General features: G+C 44.8%; 1 protein-coding gene across 7 annotated transcripts in view; it reads left to right on the forward strand.

Moving 5' to 3' along the window:
- Positions 1–570: 570 nt before the first annotated feature.
- ITGB7 (integrin subunit beta 7) overlaps positions 571–24,505 on the forward strand; it is a 56,780-nt gene continuing 32,845 nt past the window's right edge. The window contains exon 1 of one of the 7 annotated variants that reach the window (XM_053292860.1): positions 571–680. Coding sequence is in view for 4 of the 7 variants with exons in the window: in XM_053292862.1 (XP_053148837.1) it covers positions 2,661–2,795 (135 nt within the window). In the remaining 3 variants the exon portion in view is untranslated. Of the gene's footprint in view, positions 681–1,829; positions 1,849–2,643; positions 2,796–10,399; positions 10,673–21,614; positions 21,665–24,505 lie in introns of those variants that run through there. The other 6 variants (XM_053292861.1, XM_053292862.1, XM_053292854.1 and 3 more) reach the window with 6 other exon arrangements.

Genomic DNA, 24,505 nt, shown 5'->3' on the forward strand with positions numbered 1-24,505 from the left:
ATCCAGAACTGGCAGATCAAAATCGTCTCCCAAGTTCCGACCCCGCACAATAAGTACCTCCGTCTTATCTGGATTCAGCCTCAGTTTGTTCCCTCTCATCCAGCCCATCACTGCCTCCAGGCAGGCGTTTAGGGAGGTTATGCATCTTCTCCTGATGATGTTGACTTGGAGAAATAGATTTGGGTGTCATCAGCACAGTGATAACATTTTAATACACATCTTAATGGAACAAGGAAAAGCTGACAACTCCAAGGGTTTGAATTGTAGGAAGGAAACAGAAGAGGACCAGGGGCAGGCGCGTAACAATGATAGGGCAAGGGGAGACAGTTGTCTGGGGGCCCCACTGCCTGGAGGGGCACCCCAGGGGCACCTCATGTGACTCCCCATTGCCCCCTGCCCAGCCCCAAGGCCCCTCAGCCACTTGCCCTCTTCGCCGTCTCTCCTGCTTGTTCTGCTGGCCCACAATCGAAGCAGCAGCCCAGCTGCCAAGAGCTCCTTTTCTCCCGCCTCTCAGCTGATCGGCGGGTGGGCGGGGCTTCCACGGAGGCCTCCGTGTAGGCCGCAGTGAAGCCTGAACTTGAGTAGGGCCCAAGCCAGCCAGGAAGGAGGAGGCAGCCAGAGTGTTCTCTGCAGCAGAAGACCCCTTGCTGCCCTGCTTAACCCAGACCAGCATTTTCCAGGTAGAGTGTGAACTCCTTTTTGTGGTTACCTTTCCCGCCCCCCCCCCCCATATATAGGGATCTGCTTGCCATAGGGCTTGGATATGGGGGGGGGGAGGGACCGAGAAGTCTCTGAAAATTTATTTTGAAACAGCTTGGAAAATTTGCTGACTTAAAAAAACTATCTAAAAAGTCCTATAAGTGGCTTGTTTCATGGCAGAAAATTGCAAAAACTTCTGGAACAGTATTTTATTAATGTTATTTATTCATTCATTCATTTATAAATGCACTTATGTTCAAGTTGTTTTGCAACCCAGAAGGTCTGAGTGAGAACTGTGAAGCATGTGTGGTGCTTTTATTTTATTTTTCTTGTGTGTGAACTGCTCCCCAATAACTTGCAGGGACTTCAGGGTCAATCTGGCCAACATGTGAATGCAGCACCTCCATTCCAGAGGAGATGTGTCTTAAAGGGCTTTAAAAGCCTCCTGTGAAAAACCTCCTGCAATCAAACTTGACTGAATTTGTTCAGAATTCTGAGAAAACAAACATAGGTTCACCCTGCATGGTTGAAAGTCTCCTTTGCTAATCTGCAGCGAGGGGCCCATTTTAATAATTCATCTTTCTAGTGTGTTCTAGGCATTAAAAGTAATACAAATGTATAGTACTCAATGTATATCACTATATATTGTGACGTGTGTGTGTATTCAGTGAAATGTATTTGCAGGCAGCATACTTATTTTGGAATATCAGACTTAAATCCTTGGGGGCCTGGGGTGTGCGGAGGCCCTGGACTTTGGGGGGGGGCCCATTTTAAAATCTTGTCTCTGGGCCCACTCCAACCTTGCTACGCCCCTGACCAGGGGTGTAGCTATAATTGAGTGGATGGATTCAAAGAACCTAGGCCAGGCCTGCACAACATGCGGCCTGGGGGCTGGATGCGGCCCGTGAGGCCTTTTTTCCTGGCCCCCGGGGCTATTTCCTCTTCCTCCCCCTGCTGCTTAAAAAACACCTCCTCAAAAAAAAAAAAATTCCAGCTGTTGCATGGCCGAGGAGATGGCTGCGGGGGTGCGGGTGTTCTTCCTTACCCTCCCCCACGGCAGCAGTGGTGCATAGCGGCAGAAACCAGAGCGACACTCGGGTCTGCCATTTGGCCTGGTTTTGCTTCCCAACTGCGAGGCGCTCCTGTGCAGTTAAGTCTCTTAAGTCTCTCTCTCTCTCTCTCTCTCTCTCTCTCTCCCTCCCTCCCACCAAGACTGCTCCATGCTCACTCTCTCACACACCCACCAAGACTGCTCCATTCTCTCTCTCTCTCTCTCTCAGGTCAAGCCTCCTGCTGCATCCTTTCCATCTTTCTTTCCCCTTCTCCATTCTTTTCCAAAATTATGAGAAGAGGTTCTCATTTTTTTCTCCTTAAAAGTGTTCCATGTTTTGTGTGATGATTTGGCAGAGGTGGAAAGGAAGAACAATGCATTTTATTATGTATTTTGTACAGATTGTATAATATTTATATTATTAGAATGAATTTTAATTCAACTTATTTCATATTAATTTAAATCAATCTTGGCCTGCCAGAACATCAAAAGTTAAATATTGATTAAATTCATTTTAAATTCATTTTTAATTCATTTCACTTTAATTCAGTTGATTGGTTGATTGATTGATATTAAGTGTTACTCTAATAACCAGCACCTTAGGAATTGACCTCGGCCCCCATGAACCAAGTCACGGTTGGTTTCGGCCCGCCAGGTCATTTGAGTGGTGCAGGCCTGACCTAGGCCCTGCCCCCAGCTCCAGAGTGCCCCCCAACTCCACCCTTCTCTATTTTCTTCATTATCTCCCTCACGCCAAAGGGCCACTGGGGAGAGGGGGCCCCCTCATGGACCCCCTCTCCCCTAGCTACGCCCCTGGGCACAACTGCTATACACACCACTTCTCGGCCTTTGGGCTAAGATCGAGTGTAGTGTGTGTAGTACTGTACTACTGTTCACTCATCCTCCCATAATGCAGTGCTCTGCCAGTGTCTGTAGGGGATGGGTGTTTAATGCATCTGTGGTGGTTAGGTCTTCAGGGCCCCAGGCAGAAAGTACATCGTGCGTGCACCAATCTAGCCTAGTCCAGGCATCAAGAATCAGAAAGGTGAGTGAGCGTGTAACCCTGGCAGTGTGTAGCCTTCTGTTGGATGTGGAGTGGCTTGGATTTCTTTTGGCCCTGGTGGGTTGCCAAGGGGACGTGTTTGTGAGGGGGAGACTTCTGAGGGAGAGACTGTGAGGAAAAAGGAGGAGACTGAGAAGAAGAGAGGTTTAGGACAAGAAGAGGAAGGGCAGAGACCGGACTGCTGAAAAGGAGAAGAGAACAAAGGCTTTCTTCTGGTCTTCAGCCTCATTCATTCCGCCAGAGAGTCAGCACCAGCAGCCAGGGAGCAGACTGGGGCCAGAGAAGCTTGAGGGGCAGCTGCTTCGCCGATCCTTAAATCTATGTAACTCCTGGTGGTCTGTTTTGTTTGCTTCTGAACAGGGAGTTGGGGCATTTGCTTCAAATACCTATATGTATCGTATGTGTAAAATGTTTATTTGTTTAAGCTGAGGGAGCAGACCTGGAGCCGGGTCTCACAATCAGTGAGACTCGGTTTGTGAAGCCCGCTCTCCCCGCAGACGATCAGGGTGGCAGCCCTGGGCGGCTGGATCAGCCGCCCACATGAGATTGCTGGCTCTGTGATGGAGCCGGAGGGGGCTGGGGAGTTCGGGGGTTGTGCGGCCCCCGGAAGCTCCAGTATGCCCTGCGCGAGCGCACAGGACATACTGGAGAGACCCCTGGAGCCGGGAGGCGGCTTTTCACCTCCCCTCCGGGTTCTACTCATGAGTAGCTGTGGCGTGGAGCCGCACCGCAGCTACTCATGATTGGGAAGCCCAGTTTAGCAGAGCGCTCGCTCCACTAACCCAGGCTTAGGGGAGGGCTACAAAAGCGGGTGACCCACTTAGATTCAACTGGGCTGGGCTGTGGGCCCAGTGAGTCTCACGATCGGTGGAAAGCAGGCTAAGCACCCTTAGTCCGCTTTCCACTGATCGTCATAATAGCTCCCTGGTCTTGTTGTAGCAAGCATCGATTGTCCCCTTTGCTAAGCAGGGTCTGCCTTGGTTTGCATTTTGATGGGAGACTACATGTGAACACTTTAAGATAGTCCCCTTAAGGGATGGGGCCATAGCTCAGTGGAAAAACATCTTGATGCTTACTTGCAGAAGGTCCCGGGTTCACTCCCTGGCCTGTGGCGGAACCAGGGAACGGAGGCACAGGTTCTGCCCCATCCAAGGTGCCCCCTCCATGTGCGTGCTGTATGCACCAGTGACACCCCTTGCGTGTGATGTCACACACATGAGGGTGTGGCCCATTCTCCGGGAGCCCCATCTGAGCACAGGCTCGGACTGGCCCACAGGGTAACAGGGCACATTCCGGGTGCGCCCCGCCACACTTGGCAGCCGTGAACACTCCCACCCTTAAGTACCCATTCTGCTCAAAACCCGGCACCCTCCCCACATACCTTCCACCACCCTCTCAGTGCCCCCAGTCCGGCTCTGCTGAGCATGGCCCTTTCTGTGGCTCGTGCCCAGGTTCTTTGAACCCACCTGATCAATGGTGGCTCCACCCCTGTCCCTAGTATCTCTAGGTTGGACTAGGAGAGACTCCTGCCTGGAACCTTGGAGAGCCACTGCCAGGCAGTGCCGACAGTTCTGAGCTAGATGGACCAATGGTCTGACTCAGTAGAAGGCAGCTTCCTATGTTCCTAAGTTGATTACTTTAAATCTTTTTAATGATTAAATTGATTTCAGGGTTTGGAGGGTGGACACTGGCAGGTGGAGAATTAGGAGATGGTTACAAGCAGTCTCTCTGAGGCTCAGGAAGCCTGAAGGAGCCCTTACTTAGCCTAGGGCCTAGGCAATGAGGAGCCAGAGTATGATGGGTGGTGGGAAAGTTTCTTCTCTAGCTTATTAAAGCAGTTGAAAAATATATAATCTTGACAAGCGATCACAGGGACAGTTCTGTGATTACAGTATTTGTTTTACTTAGTTCTCCTCTCTTTAAAATTGATTTCGTTGCTTTTCTTGCCTATAACAAATTTTGATTGCACAATTACAATTAATAAATTAACACATTTCTTAAGTACTAGCTTGGAACTTTCATAGCACTTATTGCTGACACACAGGCTCTGGCCACAATACACTCTTCTTCAAGATGGTTTTGAAGCTGAATCGGTTTGGAAGAATTATGGAAACCAGTGGAGGTGCTGAACTTTCCTAGGGCATGCTCACAGAACTACAACGCTCAGAATCCTTTCAAGGATCCATTTCAAAATGATTTTGAAGAGTGTTGTGTGGCTACAGCCTTAGTTGCAACAGTTTTAGACCTCCACCCCAAGTGAATTAAAATGCTTTATAATATGACTTGGAGTTTACTTTTGTCATCATGACTTATCAAAACTTTTTGCCTGAATCCTCCTTTACTGTGATCTATTCCCCAACCCTCCTGTCCCTCCCATGTTTGTCTCTGCTCCCTCAATGAATAATATCTTGCTACACCCCTGTGTCTTCACCCCTGAAAGTACCATCCATACTGCAGTTAGTTTTTTTATTTTTATTTATCTATCTATCTATCTATCTATCTATCTATTTATTTATTTATTTATTTTTGCATTCATATACCGCCTTTCGTTAAAAGACAACCCCAAGGCGGTTTACAAAAGTTAAAACATACAAAAAAAAGTCAATAAAAACATCAAGCTAAAAAGTATAAAAACAGGCATAAAAACACACAGATAAAAAGATAAAAACACACAGAAGCAGCAGTAAAAATGATTATGTAAAAGCCTGGGTAAAAAGCCAAGTCTTTACAAGCTTTCTAAAAGCCGTGATGGAGTCCGAGGAACGAATGGCCACTGGGAGAGTATTCCAGAGTCTAGGAGCAGCAACAGAGAAGGCCCTGTCCCGAGTGCATGACAGCCAGGCCTCTCTCATTGTCGGCGCTGGAGCAGGCCCACCCTAGATGTCCTCGTCAAGCGGGCAGCAACCCTTGGGAGCAGGCGGTCCCTCAAATACCCCGGGCCCAAACCATTAAGGGCTTTAAAGGTCAAAACCAGCACCTTGAATTGGACCCGGAAACGAACCGGCAGCCAGTGCAGCTCTTTCAAAACTGGGGTGATGTGTTCCCAACGGGCAGCTCCGGATAAAACCCTCGCTGCCGAGTTTTGCACTAGCTGCAGTTTCCGGATATTCTTCAAGGGCAGCCCCACGTAGAGCGTGTTACAGTAATCCAGCCGCGATGTGACTAAGGCGTGGGTAACCGTGGCCAGATCTGCCTTCTCGAGAAAGGGACGAAGCTGGCGCACTAGCTGAAGCCGTGCAAAGGCACCCCTGGCCACCGCCTCCACCTGAGCTTCTAAAAGCAGAGCCAGGTCCAGTAGTACCCCCAAGTTGCGTACTTGCTCCTTCAAGGGGAGTGCAACCCCATCCAGAACCAGTAAAATCTCCTCATCCTGATTGGCTCTCCTACTGACCAACAGTACCTCCGTCTTAACTGGATTCAATTTCAGTTTGTTAGCCCACATCCAACCCATCACAGCCTCCAGCCCCCGATTCAGGACATCCACCGCCTCCCTAGGATCAGATGACAAGGAGAGATAGAGCTGAGTGTCATCCGCATATTGCTGACAACTCAGTCCAAATCCCCGGATGACCTCTCCCAGCGGCTTCATGTAGATGTTAAACAGCATGGGGGACAAGACCGATCCCTGTGGGACCCCACAGGCCAACGGCCACGGGGCCGAGCAGTAGTCCCCCAGCACCACCTTCTGGACCCTCCCCCCAAGAAAGGACCGGAACCACTGCAATGCAGTGCCTCCGATTCCCATACTCGAGAGGCGGCCCAGAAGGATACCATGGTCGATGGTATCGAACGCCGCCGAGAGGTCCAGCAGAACCAACAGGGACGCACTCCCTCTGTCTAGTTCCCGGCGTAGGTCATCCACTAGAGTGACCAAGGCGTCTCAGTCCCATACCCGGGGCGGAAGCCAGATTGAAAAGGGTCCAGATAATCCGTATCATCCAAGACCCTCTGCAGCTGGGACGCCACCACACGCTCTATCACCTCGCCCAAAAAGGGAAGCTTAGATACAGGTCTATAGTTATCCAGGTTGGAGGGATCAAGGGAGGGCTTTTTTAATAGTGGTCTTATGCCAAGCAGTAGTCCCCCCAGCACCACCTTCTGGACCCTCCCCCCAAGAAAAGACTGGAACCACTGCAACGCAGTGCCTCTGATTCCCATACTCGATTCCCCACAGATCAGTTAATACCATCCAGAACAAATCATGCATCCAGCAGACAGCATATGCACTGCACAGAGATGCTTGGTTCCAGATGAGGGAAGCCACAAGCTAGAGGGGAAGTTTGTGTTTGCATGCACTTATGCTTTGCAGGGCAGCTTGTCTCTTCCACTATGTTTATCATTTGTTAATATCTGCACCTCAAACTACTATAAAAGGCATGGTTACAATGGCTGATTGAAACATTGGCAACTCGCTGCTCCTCCTTTGGCATCTTTGCAACTTTAGATGATCTGCAAATAATATTGTTGCTTTCATTGTCATCTTTGTCGTTGTCTTCTTCTTTTTAAACCTTCTGTACCGGGGCAGACATAAGACATGAGGAGGCTATTCCCATGACCGAAGGAAAACAGGCTGCACTCCCTTAGCCTGCTTTCCTGCAGTTGTGGGAATAGCCTCCTAGGTCCAGGCTCTGGGATAAGCTAGCTGCACCACTGTCTGCAAGTGTAACAGGCACTGTCAGGCAGTATGGCATGGGTGATCCCCACCCAAAATGAAGAATGGAAAGGAGAAGTCTACATTCAGATGATACAGCAAGTCTTTCTGGTATGCATATAAATCCTTAGGCAGAAATAAAAGGGAAGTGAGACAAAGGCTGCTACTTTGGTTTAACAGGGTTTTTTTCCCCACTCCTTCCTTATATATGCCAATAAATCTGGTGTAGAAATGAACAAAATAGCAAGATCAAAATAAGTTCTCAGATCCAGCATATGGGATATGAGAGCCAGAGTGGTGTAGTGGTTAGAGTGCTGGACTAGGACCGGGGAGACCCGAGTTCAAATCCCCATTCAGTCATAAAACTAGCTGGGTGACTCTGGGCCGGTCATGTATCTCTCAGCCTAACCTACTTCACAGGGTTGTTGTGAGGAGAAACTCTAGTATGTAGTACACCGCTCCGGGCTCCTTGGAGGAAGAGCGGGATATAAATGTAAAAATAAATAAATAAATAAATAAATATGGTTGGTTCATGTGAATGGCCAAGCCATCTTTGCTAGTGGAGGCTTCCAAACATTTAATGAAGAATTGGTGATTTCCCCATTACCAACAGGGAAACTTCTACGTATCTCTGCATATTTATTTTAGTGTCTATAATGCCTTGCAGCAGAAATATATAAGCCGAACAACTTCACTTGCTTTTAAGGTCAGAAACATGCAGCTACTCAAAATGAACATGTTCCTTCAATAAATACCTCATGTGAAAAGAGTAAGACATAACAGATGAGTTTATACAGGCTATCAGAAGACTGAGTTGTGAATTTTTAGGAATACTAGATTTTCATGAAGCTAGTTTTTCATGATTTTAAGAATACGAATGTAATAAGGACATTGTCAAAAATAACAGGTGGAAATTAAATTAAAAACCCCTTAAGTCAAATGACTGGTGCATAAGTATATATATTTAGTTCCATAAGAATGAAGAATATTCATAGTACATGATTCATTATAATGAATATTTGTTATAAACAAAAGTTTATGCTAGAACCAGGAAGTGAAAAAAGTTGCCTCTTTTTCCCCTCAAACATTTGTTTTTAATCTTCTGTTGCACATCGATACAAAAAATAATGTCCTCAAGAAACAGAGGAAAAGCACAATCCAGGCAAAGGGGGTATGTATATGTTAATTTAAAAAGTATTTCTTAAGTGAAAAGGGTGAGAGTGGTAAATGGTGAGATTATCACCACCTTTGAGCAAGTCTGGGGGGGAAAATGGAACACCTTCAGTTATTCAGTAACATAGCCATTATTTTGCACTTCCCCCAAGGAGACCAGAATTTCTGAGAAGAAGCAAAATGTTAGAGGGAAAGAAATGCTCTCCTTTGCTGGTCTCCACTTGGAAGCTATACTTCATATCTTGGCAGGATGTTTAAAGAGGGTTAAGGGTCTTGAGAGGAGAGGGGGGAATCCACCATTTAGTATATGAGCCCTCAGGGGTTTAGACAGAAGGAAAGCTCGAGGAGCAACTCCTCACACATTTTTTGGGGGGGAGGAAAGACACATGGGGGTGTGTGTGAAAGGAAAGACACTTTTTGGGAGGGAGATATGGGTTTGGTGGGGAAGTCCTCAAATGCTTAGAGGGGATTCTGCACCCGTTACCTCATTTAACCATCCTGCCATTCTCACAGTTATAGTATAGTTAAAGGTGGGTTTTTTAAGGATCACGAAAACATGATAAAGGGAGATAGTGAATTTTAGAAATATACTTTGAGCTAGGGGGAATCTGGTGGAGTTTTTAATACGATCACTTCAGGGAAGCACCAACAACTTTAAAAAATATTATTAATATTGATGATGATGACGACAATGACAATAACTGTTTATTTTACCAAGATATGTTATCACTTTTTAAATGAATGTTTTAGTGTCACAAATTTAAAAGTTTGTTTTTCTTTTGAAATAGAAAAAACGAGGTGGGGCATATGCTTGTCAATGACGGAAATAAATTATCTATATAGGTGGGGCAAACCAGTGCTCCGGATGGGGCCACACACCCACCCTGACCACAACCCCACCCTTAGCAGCAGATTTGCTTATGATGATTAATTGTTGAATTTTCATGTGTGACAGACAGAAATCAACAAGTGGGGCTTTCCCTAGCATAAAGCGGCCCTGATGGGAAGAACTTCACCTACTTAATTTCTACCAACTATACCATGTTTAAATGCACAGAAGCTGTTGGGAAAAGATGACAAGTGTTGAACTAGCTGCTGTGGCTATATCCTTAACAACAGACATTATTATATATATTCACATTTCTATTAATATTTTAAGCTGCTTTTCCATTTGGGAAAAATGGACACCCAAAGGGTAGGGCAAAGAGGATAATTCGCCCTAACTGGATTCATGGCCAGATTAATAAGGAACAGGAGTTGCTTTTGTTTATATGTATATAATTCCACCACCATGAAAAATTACTGCTGTCGCCCAACTTGTGAAGCCCTTCAAAACGGAAACATGGCGTTAGCAAACTGATGATGCTTATTTCTGTGCTCTGAAATAAATACGTGTAATTAGCAGATTTCTGCACAACCAGGGGCTGTTAAAAATAAAAGAGCAGGCCAGATTTGTTTTTCTGGCCAGCTGGCAATGGGGCTTACAGCAGTTCTGGACATAGTCCTCCTCCTCATCCCATTTCTGTTGAAACCCCTCGATCCAGACCAATACCTTACTTTGGGCAACGCCGTGGCTACGTAACGAACGCTTCAAGTTAAGTTCAGACGCTCTTCCCCCCCCCCCCGCCAGCCATTTCCGCTTTTCCCGGGTCCAGGCGGCCACACGTTCCCTTTCAGCACGTGCTTTGCGAGCGCCTGCTTTTCTGGAGCGAGACATCGCCGCCTGGTTGGCTCAGGGGCTGCGGGCGGTTTCCTCGCCACTCTGTTGCGTTCCCGCTGCATGATCGCTAGCTTCCTCTCCGCCAGCAGAAGAATAGATGCATGCAAATTGGTATTGGCCGGCAAGGCTGCGTGCAGCGGAGGACGTGTCTGGGCAGCGCTGCTCCTGCTCCTACTCCTGTGGGCTGGAAAGCTCCCCAGTCGGGAGTCGGGTCCAGCCTACTGAGCTGCTCCGGGCGCCCCCCGCCCTTCTCAGGCACAGGGCGCGCTCGGGATGGGTCCCTCTTCTGGATCCAGCATGCAAAGGCGTGGACTTGTGAGTTGTTGTTGCTGCAGTCCTAGGACATCGCGCGCGGGGGCGGGGGGGGGGGCGGCGTTTGCCGGGGAGGAATGGATACTCAATTATATGGGGTCTGATGGAGAGTTTGAATGAAGTTTCAGGGAGGGGAGGAGCGAGGAGGAGGGATTTGCTGTGACAGGTAGCTTAGCACCTCTAAGAAATGGCTGCAGGTATCTCCTCTCCGCGGCATTTAGCCCTTAAGCAGTCCCCCTCCGGCTTCCCATTTGTATTCTGTCATACCTTTCTTATCCCTTTTAGACTGTGAACCGGCTAGGTTTTCAGACCCTATGGAAATAAATGCTAGTAAGATCATGTGTCCCTTTGCTCATTATTAAACTGCCATGTATGAATGAACAGGGCAACTTCGTGGTGGATTGGTCAATCCGTGTTTATTAGACATGGTAGCTGAATGAAACCTCCATGTTTATGAAGCAGTATACACCTCTGAATGCCTCATGCAGGGGACAAACTGTACTACTTAGCATTTATATAGCACATGTGAATGTTCCAAGCACTTCATTGTGTAGTTATATTTATTTACGTGCCAAGGTTCTGTTAAAGAGTATAACTGTCCTGTCCCCATCTTGTATATGGGAGGCTGAGATCCGGATGATGATGGGCTGCCAGAGGCATTCTAGTGAGTTCATGGTAGAGGTGAGATTGTTGGACTGGGAAGCTCCGGACTTGTAGCTGAGCCACTAGGCTACACTAGCTCTCAATGGGGTGGGGGTGGGGCATCACCTTTGTGTTCTGCTTGTGAGAGTCCCCAGAGCACTGGTTACTTGCAGTGAACACTAGGTCATCCAGCAGGATTCTTCTTCTGCTATTAGATTCATAAGTCTTATAGGTAAACTAGTCCATGCTGTCACCGATTCAGAATTAATCTCATACAAAGGGCAGGTGTTTACCCTAGGGACCCATGACAAAAATCTCCCTACAAGATGTTCTTCCATTTACTGTACATAGAACTGTTGATGCGTGAAGTGCTTTCAATTCTTTTTTTATTCTGTTCTATTTTATTTTGCACTTCCCCTCCACCTGTGAGCTAGATCGCTAATCTTTCCATTTTGCAGGTGAGAAATGGAGACCAAGAACAATTGACTTGCTTAAGGTCATCCAACAAGTCCATGACAGAGAGGTGGGAACTGCATTGTAGTCTGTGGGATCCAATGTCCAACTTTTTCTCTGTTGAACCGCACCAGTTCTTAAACCACATTGGACCATTTGCTCCACTGTCTGATTTCTCTTTAGGAAATTCTTTGTCAGTTCACTTGTGGGCAGCTTAAACTCATTTTATCCTGGCTCTTGGAGAACGCAATCCTTATCCTGTTTTAAAAGTTTGTGCCCTTTCATAAATGCATCTTGTAAAGAAAAGTTTGGGTTCACACTGGAGACTTAAATCAGTAATGTGCATTTTATGCATTTGTAATTTCAGTGTGTATCCGTCTGTCTATCTATCTATCTATCTATCTATCTATCTATCTATCTATGTGGTTGCTAAGGATCGACACTGACTTGATGGCACTTAATCAATCAATTTCAATGTAAGCCTGTAACTACTGTGATTCTTAAACTGAGTTGCACCTAGGCTAGGAGTGGAGTGGACGACTATTCCAGTGTGTTTGCTCTTTGCAGACAGCTCTGTTCCCTTAAGATCACCAAGTCTGGGGACTGTGTAAAAGCTGCCTTTGTCCATTAGAACTACACTCTCCAACAAAGCTGTGCATGCCCATGGGGGAGAGCTGTGCACCCAGCAGCGTGGAAAACTTAAACTGCCATTCTATTTTGAGTATTAAAATTCATACTGAAAAGGGTGTTGCCTGCTCAGCATGCAGTGGAAACGTCAAAGAAACCTCTAGCCCTCCAGAATTTTCCTTGTATTATTTAGGGTCTCAACAGGACCTCAGTTTAAGTGGATCCTGCCTACCTCTATGATTTATTCGATGTATGCTGGAAAGTATACTTGTTTGTTCGCTTTATAAAAAGGGCAAATTTCTAGCCTTCCTGGCTGCCAATGGCAGCACCAAAAAAGAAAATAAAAAAGGAATGGAGTGGAGGGATCAAATTGAACAAAATTTATTTCTGGGAGTAGTGAGCTTAGTCCAATACACTGGATGTCTAGAAGAGAAATTATAAGAATAGATATATATTTCACATTAACATTGCCTTGCTTGATGCATTGTCTCTAGTCCTATTGATTTTGATGGAGTTATTCTCCTTCAGTTCTTAATATGCTTAGAACTGCAAACTTATTTTAATGTCCTGTTATGATTCAGGAATAGGTAGGTGAGCTACTTCTTTGGAAGGGCTTCCCCCACCTCCAGCATTGCCAATGTGACTGCAGGGAAACGTTGGGTCAATGTTTACAAAAGGTTTGAAAATCAGAAAAGTGCCAGTTTGGGTGGGCAATGGGCTTTATTTTGGGAGCATGACTTTATTGAGCACACCCCCATCTCTCTCTCTGCTGTCTTCTTGCTTATCCAGCTGCATGATCAAATGTAAGCCCGTGCTTCTTTATTGGCTGACATCCTGTCTGAATTACTCAGTGAAAGCAGTCACAGAGCGGGGTGGGATGGTGGCGGCAAAAGAGCTTCAGGTGTGGTTTGTTCCCACTCTCCTCTTCCCACCCTGGCTGCCTCATCCCCCCTCCCATTAACTGTCACCAGATTAACGGATCTTATCCCACCGCAATAGACCACCACCTGTGGCTCATTTACCAGCCCCCCTCCATGCTGCCCATACAGGCTGCTACTGGGTGGAAGTCCTGTTGAAATTAAGTCATTCTAGTAACTCCTAAAGAGTACTATTGAGTGACTTAGTCCGGATGTCAGCCATTCAATTTTACAAATTTACTGTATTCCACCCTTCAATAACAAGGTGGTTAGCAATAACAAAAACAGATGTGACAAGAAAATAAAATTCTGCAAAAACCTACATTTTGCAACATGACTGAAATGAGAATATGAAGTATTTTGTTTGAAATATGCCAACTGTCTATAATATTTGATACCCATAATACCCATTGTAGAGCATGGAATCTGGGGTTTCTGGAGTCAGAATTATGAGGTTCTTCTACATGCATTCAGCTGGGGCAAGGAGCAGGGAGAGAGAACCCAAATCGAACATGGTTAGTCCATCTGAGGCTACATATGTATAAAGGAAACATAATTTTTATTTTCTGATTTCTTATATTTTGTATGAAGCAAGCAAATGGACAATGGATTAGCATTACATTCAATGGGAACTCCTTATGAACAAAAATCTACCACCTTTGCAGTTTTAAAAGTTTCAAAGGCAACTGACAACTTAAGAATATTTTAAAACAATTCAAAAATACTGTCTACAAAATGATATTAAAAGAGCACTGCAGCTGAAGTGAACAGCTCAGAACAGCAGAGTAACAGAATCAACACTTCGGTGTTCAAAATAGCTTTTTGCCCATCTGGGCCACTTGCCCAGCACCCCAGGGTGGCCAGCCAGAGGATCTCCAGCTGGTGTTGGATGGCAACTCCCATCTTCCTCAGCTGCAACATGATGGGAGTTCTAGTTCAAGAGCTGAAGGGTCTCAGGTTGGCCACCCCTGGCCTAAACACTTTCACTTTGGCACCAAGTGAGCCTTTATAGGGAGAGCATTCCATAGTGGGGTGCCACAGAGAAAGGCCCTTTCTCTGATTGCACCTGCCCATAAAGTCCTCTATGGTCTGGGACCAGATTATATTAAGACTTGTCCTCTCTCCTATGAACTTAGCTGGGTGTTTTGATCAGCTTTGGAGGAAGTCCTGCTCTCAAACCCACCCTTGACTCACATTCAACTGGCAGGGCCCAAGGACAGGACTTTCTTAGTGGTGGTGCCACAGTTTTGAAATTCTTTCACTGGAAGGTTTGTCAGACCTCCACTCTTGCTGCTTCTAAGCTGGCCTTGCAGGCTCTTCTGTTCTGCGAGCTTTTAATTATAGTCTGTTATAGCCTTGTTTGATTGCTGTTACTGCTTTTAAAAGGCTACTAAAGAGGAGATATGATAGAGGTGGGAGGTTGGTCACTACAATGGCGTCCACTCCAGTTCAAGATGGTGTACGCATGGACATTTGATGCACAAGTGGGCTAACTTTTGAACTGCCTAACCAATCTGGAGCAAATTTAGTCCAGTTGTAGGGATAGTGAATGGAAAGTAGGCAGATTAGTTCTTACTAGAACAACTTGTTAATTGTTGCTATTCATGTTTTAATCAGTGGTTGTTGGCTACCTTGTGAAAGCTTTGTTTGAAAGCTAGGATATACTAAAAACAAACAAACATGAATTAAATAAATCTCTGCTGGCAAAGGAACAAAAAAAAAGTTCTTTGACAATCATCTTGGTAATTGGGCAGGTTTCTGTGGGAAGATCAAACTTGGGCAGTGAAGAAAACTGACTCAACTTTGCCAGCATGCCCAATGTATTTAGGTCACAGAATGGTTTTGTTTTGATAACAAATCTGTGAGTACAGAAATCTGGAACACAAAAAACAGTTTCTTATCACAGGTTGTATGGGTGGCAATACCACCATCTTATTTTCCTTATCTAACATACTGTATACCACATCATCTCCTCGGTGTTGAGTAATCCAGGATGCCTGCTACTGCTGATTCTGTATTAACAGCAAGTGATGTGGTTTAGTTTTTGAATCTACTCCAACGCATGCATTAAAATGACTGGGGTGGAAGGAATGTTTTGCCATCTTGATTGTGATGCTTGAACACAGGATGATTAAACAGGTGGCAAGGAACAAGTATCTTTGTTACCATGGCACAGAACATGTACTTGAGTGCATACCCCTTGACAGGAAAAGATAGCTGGTCTTGTGGTAGCAAGCATGAACCGCGCCCTTTGCTAAGCAGGGCCCACCCTGGTTTATATTTGAATGGGAGGCTACATGCGAGTACTGTAAGATATTCCCCTTAGGGGATGGGGCCATAGCTCAGTGAAAGAGAATCTGCATGCTCACATGCAGAAGGTTCCAGGTTCATGCCTCTCCAGGAAGGAGTGGGATCGGCTTCTGCCTGCAACCTTGGAGAGCTACTGCCAGTGAGTATAGACAATACTGAGCTAGATGGACCAGTGTTCTGATTCTGTATAAGGCAGCTTCCTGTGTTCTAGATTGTTTGGAAACAGAGGTAGAGCGCTGACATAGGTAGCTAGATAAAACAGACATCTCTCACACAATAATGCTTGAATAAGAACAAGGTTCAGTAAAAAGAGAGGAATTTCTAGCCAGCCAAAAGGAAGTGTCTATCTATCCCCAGCATAGCATCCCTCCAGTGGCTGCTGGTGATGTCTGTTTCTTTTTTAGATTGTGAGCCCTTGGGGACAGGGAGCTCTTTAATTTGTTTAGTTGGTTGGTTGGTTGATTGATTAAGTGCCTTCAAGTCAGAGTCAGCTCTTAGCGACCACATAGATAGATTCTCTCCAGGATGATCTGTCTTCAACTTGGCCTTTAAGGTCTCTCAGTGGTGCATTCATTGCTGTCGTAATCGAGTCCATCCACCTTGCTGCTGATCGTCCTCTTCTTCTGTTTCCTTCAACTTTCCCCAGCATTATGGACTTCTTAAGGGAGCTGGGTCTTTGCATAAGGTGTCCAAAGTATGATAGTTTGAGCCTGGTCATTTGTGCCTCGAGTGAAAATTCTGGACTGATTTGTTCTATGATCCATTTGTTTGTTTTCCTGACTGCCCATGGTATCCTCAAATGTCTTCTTCAGCACCAAAGTTCAAAAGTGTCAATGCTTTTTCTGTCTCGCTTCTTAAAAGTCCAGCTTTCACATCCATAGAGTGTTGCAGGGAAAACCATCGTCTGAACGATTCTAATCTTTGTAGGTATAGACACCTCACGGCATCTAAATATCCTTTCCAAAGCCTTCATTGCAACCCTACCAAGTGCTAGTCTGTGACATATTTCTTGACTGCTGGATCCTTTATTGCTGATGGTCAATCCTAAAAGGCAGAAGCTGTTCACCACTTCAGTATCTTCATTATCAATTCTGAGGCTGGTTGCTGTACCTGTTGTCATTAGTTTAGTCTTCTTTACATTTAGTTGTAGTCCCATTTTCTCACTGTGCTCCTTGACTTTCATTACTAGAGCTTGCAGATCATTTGCATTCTCAGCTATCAGAGTGGTGTCATCAGCATAGAGAAGGTTATTGATGTTTCTTTCTCCAGCTCAAAAACCATGCTCATCATCTCCTTCTTCTTTAGCTATATCTATGTAAACTTCTTTGGGAACTTTTGTTGAAAAACTTTATATAAATATTTGTCATATTTGTAAGCTTCATTCCCTTTCATTACGCCACATTGCATCACCACATGTTGTCTGTGTCAGACTGCTGCCAAACATGCATAGAGCTTGCTGTGGCCTCTTCCCATCCAGGTTCATTCAAAGGTCATTCTGAAAACTGCCTCTGAGCAAATGGTACCCTAACAGAAGAACATAAAAGGAGCCCTGCAAGATCAGGCCAGAGGCTTATTAAGTCCAGCATCCTGTTTCCCTCAGTGGCCATCCATGTATCTCCAGAAAACTCAGAAGAAGAGTATGGAAGCAGTAGCCCTCTTCCTGTGATTGCCCAGCATACTGCCTCTAGTTCCTTAGAGCCATCATGGCCAACACCCATCAACAGGCTCAACAGGTTTTGACTGTTCCTTACATGAAAGCATTTTGGCTTGTTCATCCCCTTTATTTTTTTAAAGCAAGGGTTCCCAACCTTGGGTTCCCAGATGTTTTGGGGTCACCCCCCCACTCCGCACCCCAGTGATCTTCTGCTTTTGTGACTGGAGATGATGAGATTGTAGTCACACAACATCTAGGAACCCAAGGTTGAGAAACTTTGAGGTTGTGCACAGGACCTCGCTGCTGGGGCGGGCAGGCTGTGGGGAAGGCCAGAGCTCACCTGGCCACTGTCCTCCCCTCTGCTGCACCACATGCCCACACGAGTGGTTGTGCAGCGGAGGGAGATTCTGGGAGTGGGATGACTTCCCTCCCCCACCCATCCCAGGGTGTCCCATTGCACAAGTGCAGTGGTGGCTCTCATTAGAATACCCTTTTTGTTTTAAAGCAGGGCTTGCACAACTCTGGCCCTCCTGCAGATGCTGGACTAGAAGACCATCAACCCTGGCTGGCTGGTGATGATGGGAATCCAAGCACAGCTTGGAGGGCTGAAGTTGTGCTGCCCTGTTTAAAGTATTTTCAGAGACAGGCTGCTTCAGGTGGCAGATTTTCAGGTCCACTCAGGGTGGCAGAGTGGGAGACAGATCTGACCCCTAGGACACAATCCACCAGGAAATCCTATGTCCTCAGGCTTCATTGAAGTGAATAGGAGAATACAGTTGTTTTGGGCTTCAGTGCTGGGTTATATCTAGTCACTCATAACTGAACTCTGAACACCGTCTAGAGATTTACCTGTCGGGTGGTATAAAAATATGATTAAATAAACAAATAAATATTCTGGAAATTAGATTTCCACCATTTTCAAGGCAGTTAACTATATATTTTTTCCAGTAGAAAATATTTCAGTCAAAATAATAACCCTTTTGTTTATTTGGATGATTGTATAGGTCTGTGTTTTTGTTGGGTTGTTTCTTTTTTAAATGATTCACTAATGAGTCACTTACATGAGCGGAAAATACATTTCTGTGCTTTTCAGCCATAGATAAGAAAATCAATAACAGTGTTTAGAAACAATAATCAAAATACTATCATTAAAATTAATATTCTTGTATTGATTTATTATTTCTCTGTGTAAACCGCTTTGGAAACCTTTCTTGAAAAGCAGTATATAAATATTTGTTGTTCTTGAAGGGGGGGAAACTAATCCCTGATTGAAATATTTTTAAGAAGCAGTTAGATCTTAACTATGAAATGTCTGGATGTTATTCTAATTAAGAAAGCCCCCCCTCCAAAAAAAGACTGCTGAAACAGAAAAGCCTTGCCTGCTTGCCAAAAGGCAAAGAACAATTGAACCATGCCCTTCTTCAGAAGGGTGTTCCCATTTCTGGGTGCTACAATGGAAAATACTCTCTCATCTCAATCTGAGGGTGGGGGAGTGTCAATCATGGGGGTGGGGGAGTGCTTGATCATAGTGGGAAGTTCATATGGGAGGCAGCTGCTTCAGCCTTCAACGGTTAAAATAAAAGCCTCCTTGATCATGTTTTAGTTACTACTGTTGTTGTTGGTCAATGGCCTTACCTAATGCTGTGCTCGTGCGAGGATGCAACACTATTGCAAGGCTGTTGTGCTCACTAGTTTTGCTAAGCCTGGAGCTTGTGTTTCAGACTAGTGTTAGTGCTAGTGCAAACACTGTGAATCACTGTGGTGTTTGGTCTGAGTCACGGATGTTTGTAAAGTTAATTTTCAGTTGGTTTTCACCGGAGATGTTACTTTGGCTTGTATAAGAGTACTTACATTTCTTCTGCCACCAATCACATGATGAAGTGTCTGTCACTCAGTTGGTTTCTTTATCCTTATAACATGGCTTTGCAGATCTAGGGTTCGTTACAGAAATCACTCAGACAGATTTTGTTTTGTTTTAAAGTACGAGAAGAATATTCATTTAAAGAAGTCATCTGAGGTTTGTTTGTTTCACTATTGACATCTAGGGCTGACATTTTGCTTGGTTACAAAGTTGATCATTTGAACTTCTCATGGCACGTAGTTACTTCACACACAATATATAACGTTGTTCACATTTTGAACCCAGTTCCTTCCCAGAACTGTACTTCACAACCCATTCTTGATTTACAAACTCTCCTAATAACCCGGTCCTTTATTTTTTAGGTTGCACCACCTAATGACACAACAGGGAAGTAACTTGCTTAGGGAGCAAGAGGTTGCTGGTTCGAATCCCCCAACTCCTATATTGGGCAGCAGTGATATAGGAAGATCCTGAAAGGCATAATCTCATACTGCGTGGGAGATAGCCATGGTAAACCCCTCCTGTATCCTACCAAATACAACGATGGGGCTCTGTGGTTGCCAGGAGTCAAAATTGACTTGACGGCACAACTTAACTTTTTTTAGACTGTCCTATCTTTTGAGTCTCAGAACAACTCCTCTTTGAGGCTGTTCCTACCCACACACAAACCCCTACTCTAACTGAACTTGCCTTCCAACTTCTGTCACTCTCTAACTGCATCTTATGATTGACAGCTCCAAAGAGTTCTAAGCCAATTTGCTTAAAGTGGTCCTGCACCATTTCATCATATGATCTTTGCTTAGCACTATCATTCACATCTGGATGATGTGTCTAAGCAAAGGATGTTTCTCTTGCTTAAGAACAACAATTACACAAACCATTTCATGAAGCAATATAACTACATTGAACGTCACAGTATAGATTTGTTTTTCCCTCTTTACTCACATTACCGTTCTGGATAGGGCATACGAATACGATGAATATTTATATACCGCTTTTCAACAAAAGTTCCCAAAGCAGTTTACATAGTTGTAAATAAATAAATAAATTGCATCTGCCACAACGTTCTGTTTACCTGGAATATATTTCACCACAAATTCCTGTAAACTCCAAGATCATCTCTGAAATTTTGTGTGCTGTCAGTCATAGTTTGTAACCATTTATGATCTGTGATTATAGTAAACTCCTGACCCCAAATATATGGTTGCAGTTTGTCAACAATAGATAAGCATTCTTTTTGTATAGAGGACAAATTTCTCTCTCTAGGTAACAATTTTCTACTTTAGACTACGAGATGTTAAACTATTGTATTATTGTAACAGAACGGCATCTAAACCTGCTTTGGATGCATTTGTAGCAATATAAAGCCTTTGTTGATAGGTGCTTTCAAAATGGGATCACTACACAATGCAGTTTTAGCCTACTTTCCAGTAGGCTTATGAGTGTGTCCGTCCCCTGCATCAATTTCACAATGCCTGAACCAATATGAACCAAATTGGGTACAGCTGTAGGGATACATAGGGAAATCTCAGTGGCATAGTTTGTGATGATGTCATCCACTCCAATTCAAGATGGTGGATGTGTAAACCTTTGAGGCACAAGTGGGCCAACTTGTGAACTGCCTAACCAATTTGAACCAAATTTTTACAGCTTTAAACCAAATTTGCTACAGACACATAGAGATGCCCCAATGGCATAGTCTGTGGTGATGCCATCCACCCTGATCCAAGATGGTGAACATGTGAACGTCTGAGGCAAAAGTGGGCTGACTTGTGAACCACCTAACCAATTTGAACCAAATTTGCTACAGCTGTAGGGACACATAGGGACACCTCAGTGGTATAGTTTGTAATGATATCATCCACCCCAATCCAAGATGGCAGATGCATGAACATTTGAGGCGCAAGAGGTCTAACTTGTGGACTGCTTAACCGATCTGAACCAAATTTAGTCCAGCTATAGGGATAGTGAAAGGAAAGTTGGCAGATTAGTTCTTACTAGAACAACTTGTTAATTTCATTAAAAGCTCTATGGCATTCAGAAGACCATTTTACTCTATCAGGCTTTTTAAATTTATTAACTCTGTTAAAGATGTGAGAGAAAGAAGGAAGGGCCTGAGCCTGTCAGCAGCCTGAGGAGAATGAGCAGCCATGGCGGCACCTGTTGGCAGTAAGGAAGGGCCCAGTCAACCACTGCTGCTGTTTGGGGCTACTGAGGCCATTGGTGGAGGCAGGCAGGCAGGCAAGGGATGGGCCTGGGCCTGGGCCTGTCAGCGGCCTGAGGGGAACGAGCGGCCATGGTGGTGGTGGTAGCAAGGCAGAGCCCAGTCAACTGCTGCTGCTCCTGTGGGGCAAAGCAGGAGTGGGGCTCGGTGAGGGTGGGGAGGTCTCTGGGGATAGGGGGCTGCAGGTTGGCCAATAGGTGCCAGCAACACTGCAGCCAGGACCAAGAGGGGTGAGGGGGATGGAAGCAACCAGATGGAGGAGGAGGAGCAGGAGTGCAGCTCTGGTGAGGGTGGAGAGATCTCTGAGGTGAGGGGAGCAATCAAGTACTAGCACACAGATGCTCTGTGTGGGTTAAGCTAGTACTAAGGAAAGATCTTACTTGGGTTTTTTTTTTACTTAGCTCTTTCTAATATTTAATTGCTGCCACTTTAGTTAGGACAGGTGTGACGTTTCCGCCTCCCACCTTATAACCTAAATGAGTTACTTCTGACATGTTCAACTGACATTTTTTAGCCTTTACAGTCAGACCCTCTTCTTTGATTCTTTGGAACACCACTCTAAGATGTTTTACATGGTTTTCTATACTGTTACTAAATATATCAATATTGTCAAAATAAGAAAATGCAAATGAGTTCCTGCCTTGTAATAGGTTGTTAATTAGTCTTTGAGAGGATTCTGGAGAATTGCAGAGACATCCAGCCTTTACACGTCCTTTCCTTCCACAACCACATCACTCTCAAGCTTTAAAAAATAAGTTTTCTGACCAGCTCCCTTCTCCTTTACAGGAGACTCTTGCTCTCTGATTAATAGGTTTCTTTAAGAAGCCTGGATAAATTGTTTTGTGTGTGTGTGTTTACCTCAGACCTTTTTACTCTGAAGGGTGATTCTTCTGTGTTTAAAATTAACTGCAATCTCTGCTGCTTTGTTATCTGTTTCAGAAGCTAGTTCCTTTAATTTTCAGTTCAAGAGGAAACTGACAATAAAACTGATCAAGCCCAAATAACTCCAATAATTTTTCAGTTGTGCCAGCTTTAGCCCCTTCAACCCATTTACACAAACACTGAAGTAAATTGTGTGCCAAAATTCAATATAGAAGGTATCTGCTTTTGTTTATAAGTTGACCTGGTTTTTGGTTTTTGACCTGGTTTTTGGCTGTTGAGTATAGGGATGTCCTCTGTTCATGCACATCCCCCTATAGTAGGTCTGAAATCTTGCCTGGTTACAAAGTTGGTGATTTGAACTTCTGATGATATGAACTTCTCACAGTACTTCGTTACTTTACACACAATATTTAAGGTTTTTCACCTTTTGAACCCAGTTCCTTCTCAGAACTGTACTTCACAACCTACTCCAGTCTAATAACCCAGTCTGAAGCCACCTAATGGTGCAGCGGAGAAGTAACTTGCCTAGGGAGCAAGCCTGGTACGAATCCCCACTGGTATGTTTCCCAGACTATGGGAAACACCTATATCGGGTAGCAGCGATATAGGAAGATGCTGAAAGGCATCATCTCACACTGCGCGGGAGGAGGCAATGGTAAACCCATCCTGTATTCTACCGAATTAAAACCACAGGGCTTTGTAGGTGCCAGGAGTCGACACCGACTCAACGGCACTACTTTACTTTTTTTAGACTGTCTTATCCTTTGAGTCTCAGAACAACTCTTCTTTGAGGCTATTTCTACCCACACACAAACCCCTACTCTAACTGAACTTGCCTTCCAACTTCTAACTTTCACTCTCTAACTGCCTCTTATGATTGACAGCTCCAAAGAGTTCTGAGCCAATTTGCATAAAAGTAGTCCTGCAGCATTTAATCACAACTGCCCAGAGACTTACATATGGGGTGTTATGCAAATATGCTAAATAAATAAAACATGCTTGTGCAACAAGGTGTGCAACTTGTGGCATGCCTCATATGGTTTGCTGGGAACATTTGTGCAATAGCACAAGAGTGCAGTTCTGAGCATTCCTGTGATTTTGTGGAGCTATGTGGTGTTCTTGCACTAGCACAACTTACTTAGGAGTATTTATGGCTTTGCTTGTCAACAAAGCTTCCATGCTGGTTTGCATAGCAAAAGGAAGATGATGCCCTGTCCCAAAGGGGTTCAGCCATCTTTCTGGTGTTTCAATACATGTAGCAGATTTGTGCAGGAAGGAAAGAAAGGAATTTTTCCTTTCCTTCCTGCCTCCTGCCAGGTTAATGGATAATCTCCCTGACCAGTCTAAACCAGTTGAGCAGCACGAGGGAGACTTTAGTTCTAAGTCCTCCCTTTCCTGTGCTCAGAGAAGCAGACTGGCTGGCTTAAAAAATATTGAATTTTCCAAACCCAGAAAAGCTAAGAAAAGATTCAGGTAAACCCAGAAGTTCTGGTAGGTTGCTGCTGCCACCAAGCACTCCAAGACTCGCCTGGAACTGGACCATTGGATTGAGTGCTTTAGTCCAAGGTCCCTTTATGGTTGGGTACGGGGCAGATGCAAAAATCTGCTCCCCATTTTTGCTAACAGGCAAGACTAAAGAAAAAAAAACCTTTCCCTCCTGTGCATTTTGCCAGCACGTGGAGCTAATTATTAATTTGGCCAAGCTGTCTTTGAGACATGTTCTGCACCAGAGAAATCCCCCTTATCGCACCCCATTTGCTGGGTTAATAACCAACCCATTGAGGCTTGTAAAAAGAACAGAGAAGGAAAACTTTGATTCAGTTACTACAAAAGGGTTCTGTCTGAGACTTTTAGTGTTTTAGATACACTTAAGAATACTTAATTGGTTACAAAAATATTTCAAAAGCACCCCAATGATGCTGGGGCAGCATACAGCAAAACTTAGTTACTTATTCGCAAAGAACAGATATTTAGGAAAATGCAAAGCGCACACACACACAAGCAAAATAAACTCCTGATGCACATTCTGACTAAAACTGTTCCCTATGCTGGGTTCCCAAATAAAACAAAGTCCTGGCTTCCCCTTTCCTTGACTCACCAAACTCCTGATGAGAATCAAGCCTCCTGCAGATCTCTCACCCTGAGAGATTATCCTGCAGCTCTGCCATGAGGCATCTGACCTCATGCTAGTCTGCACTCTCTGCCCAGACTTCCTTTCTTGTTCCCAGAATTCCCCCTGCAGCTCTCATGTCCCACCAACGTAGTC

The sequence above is a fragment of the Hemicordylus capensis genome, chromosome 2 (genome assembly GCF_027244095.1).
Source record: "Hemicordylus capensis ecotype Gifberg chromosome 2, rHemCap1.1.pri, whole genome shotgun sequence".
Taxonomy (NCBI): domain Eukaryota; kingdom Metazoa; phylum Chordata; class Lepidosauria; order Squamata; family Cordylidae; genus Hemicordylus; species Hemicordylus capensis.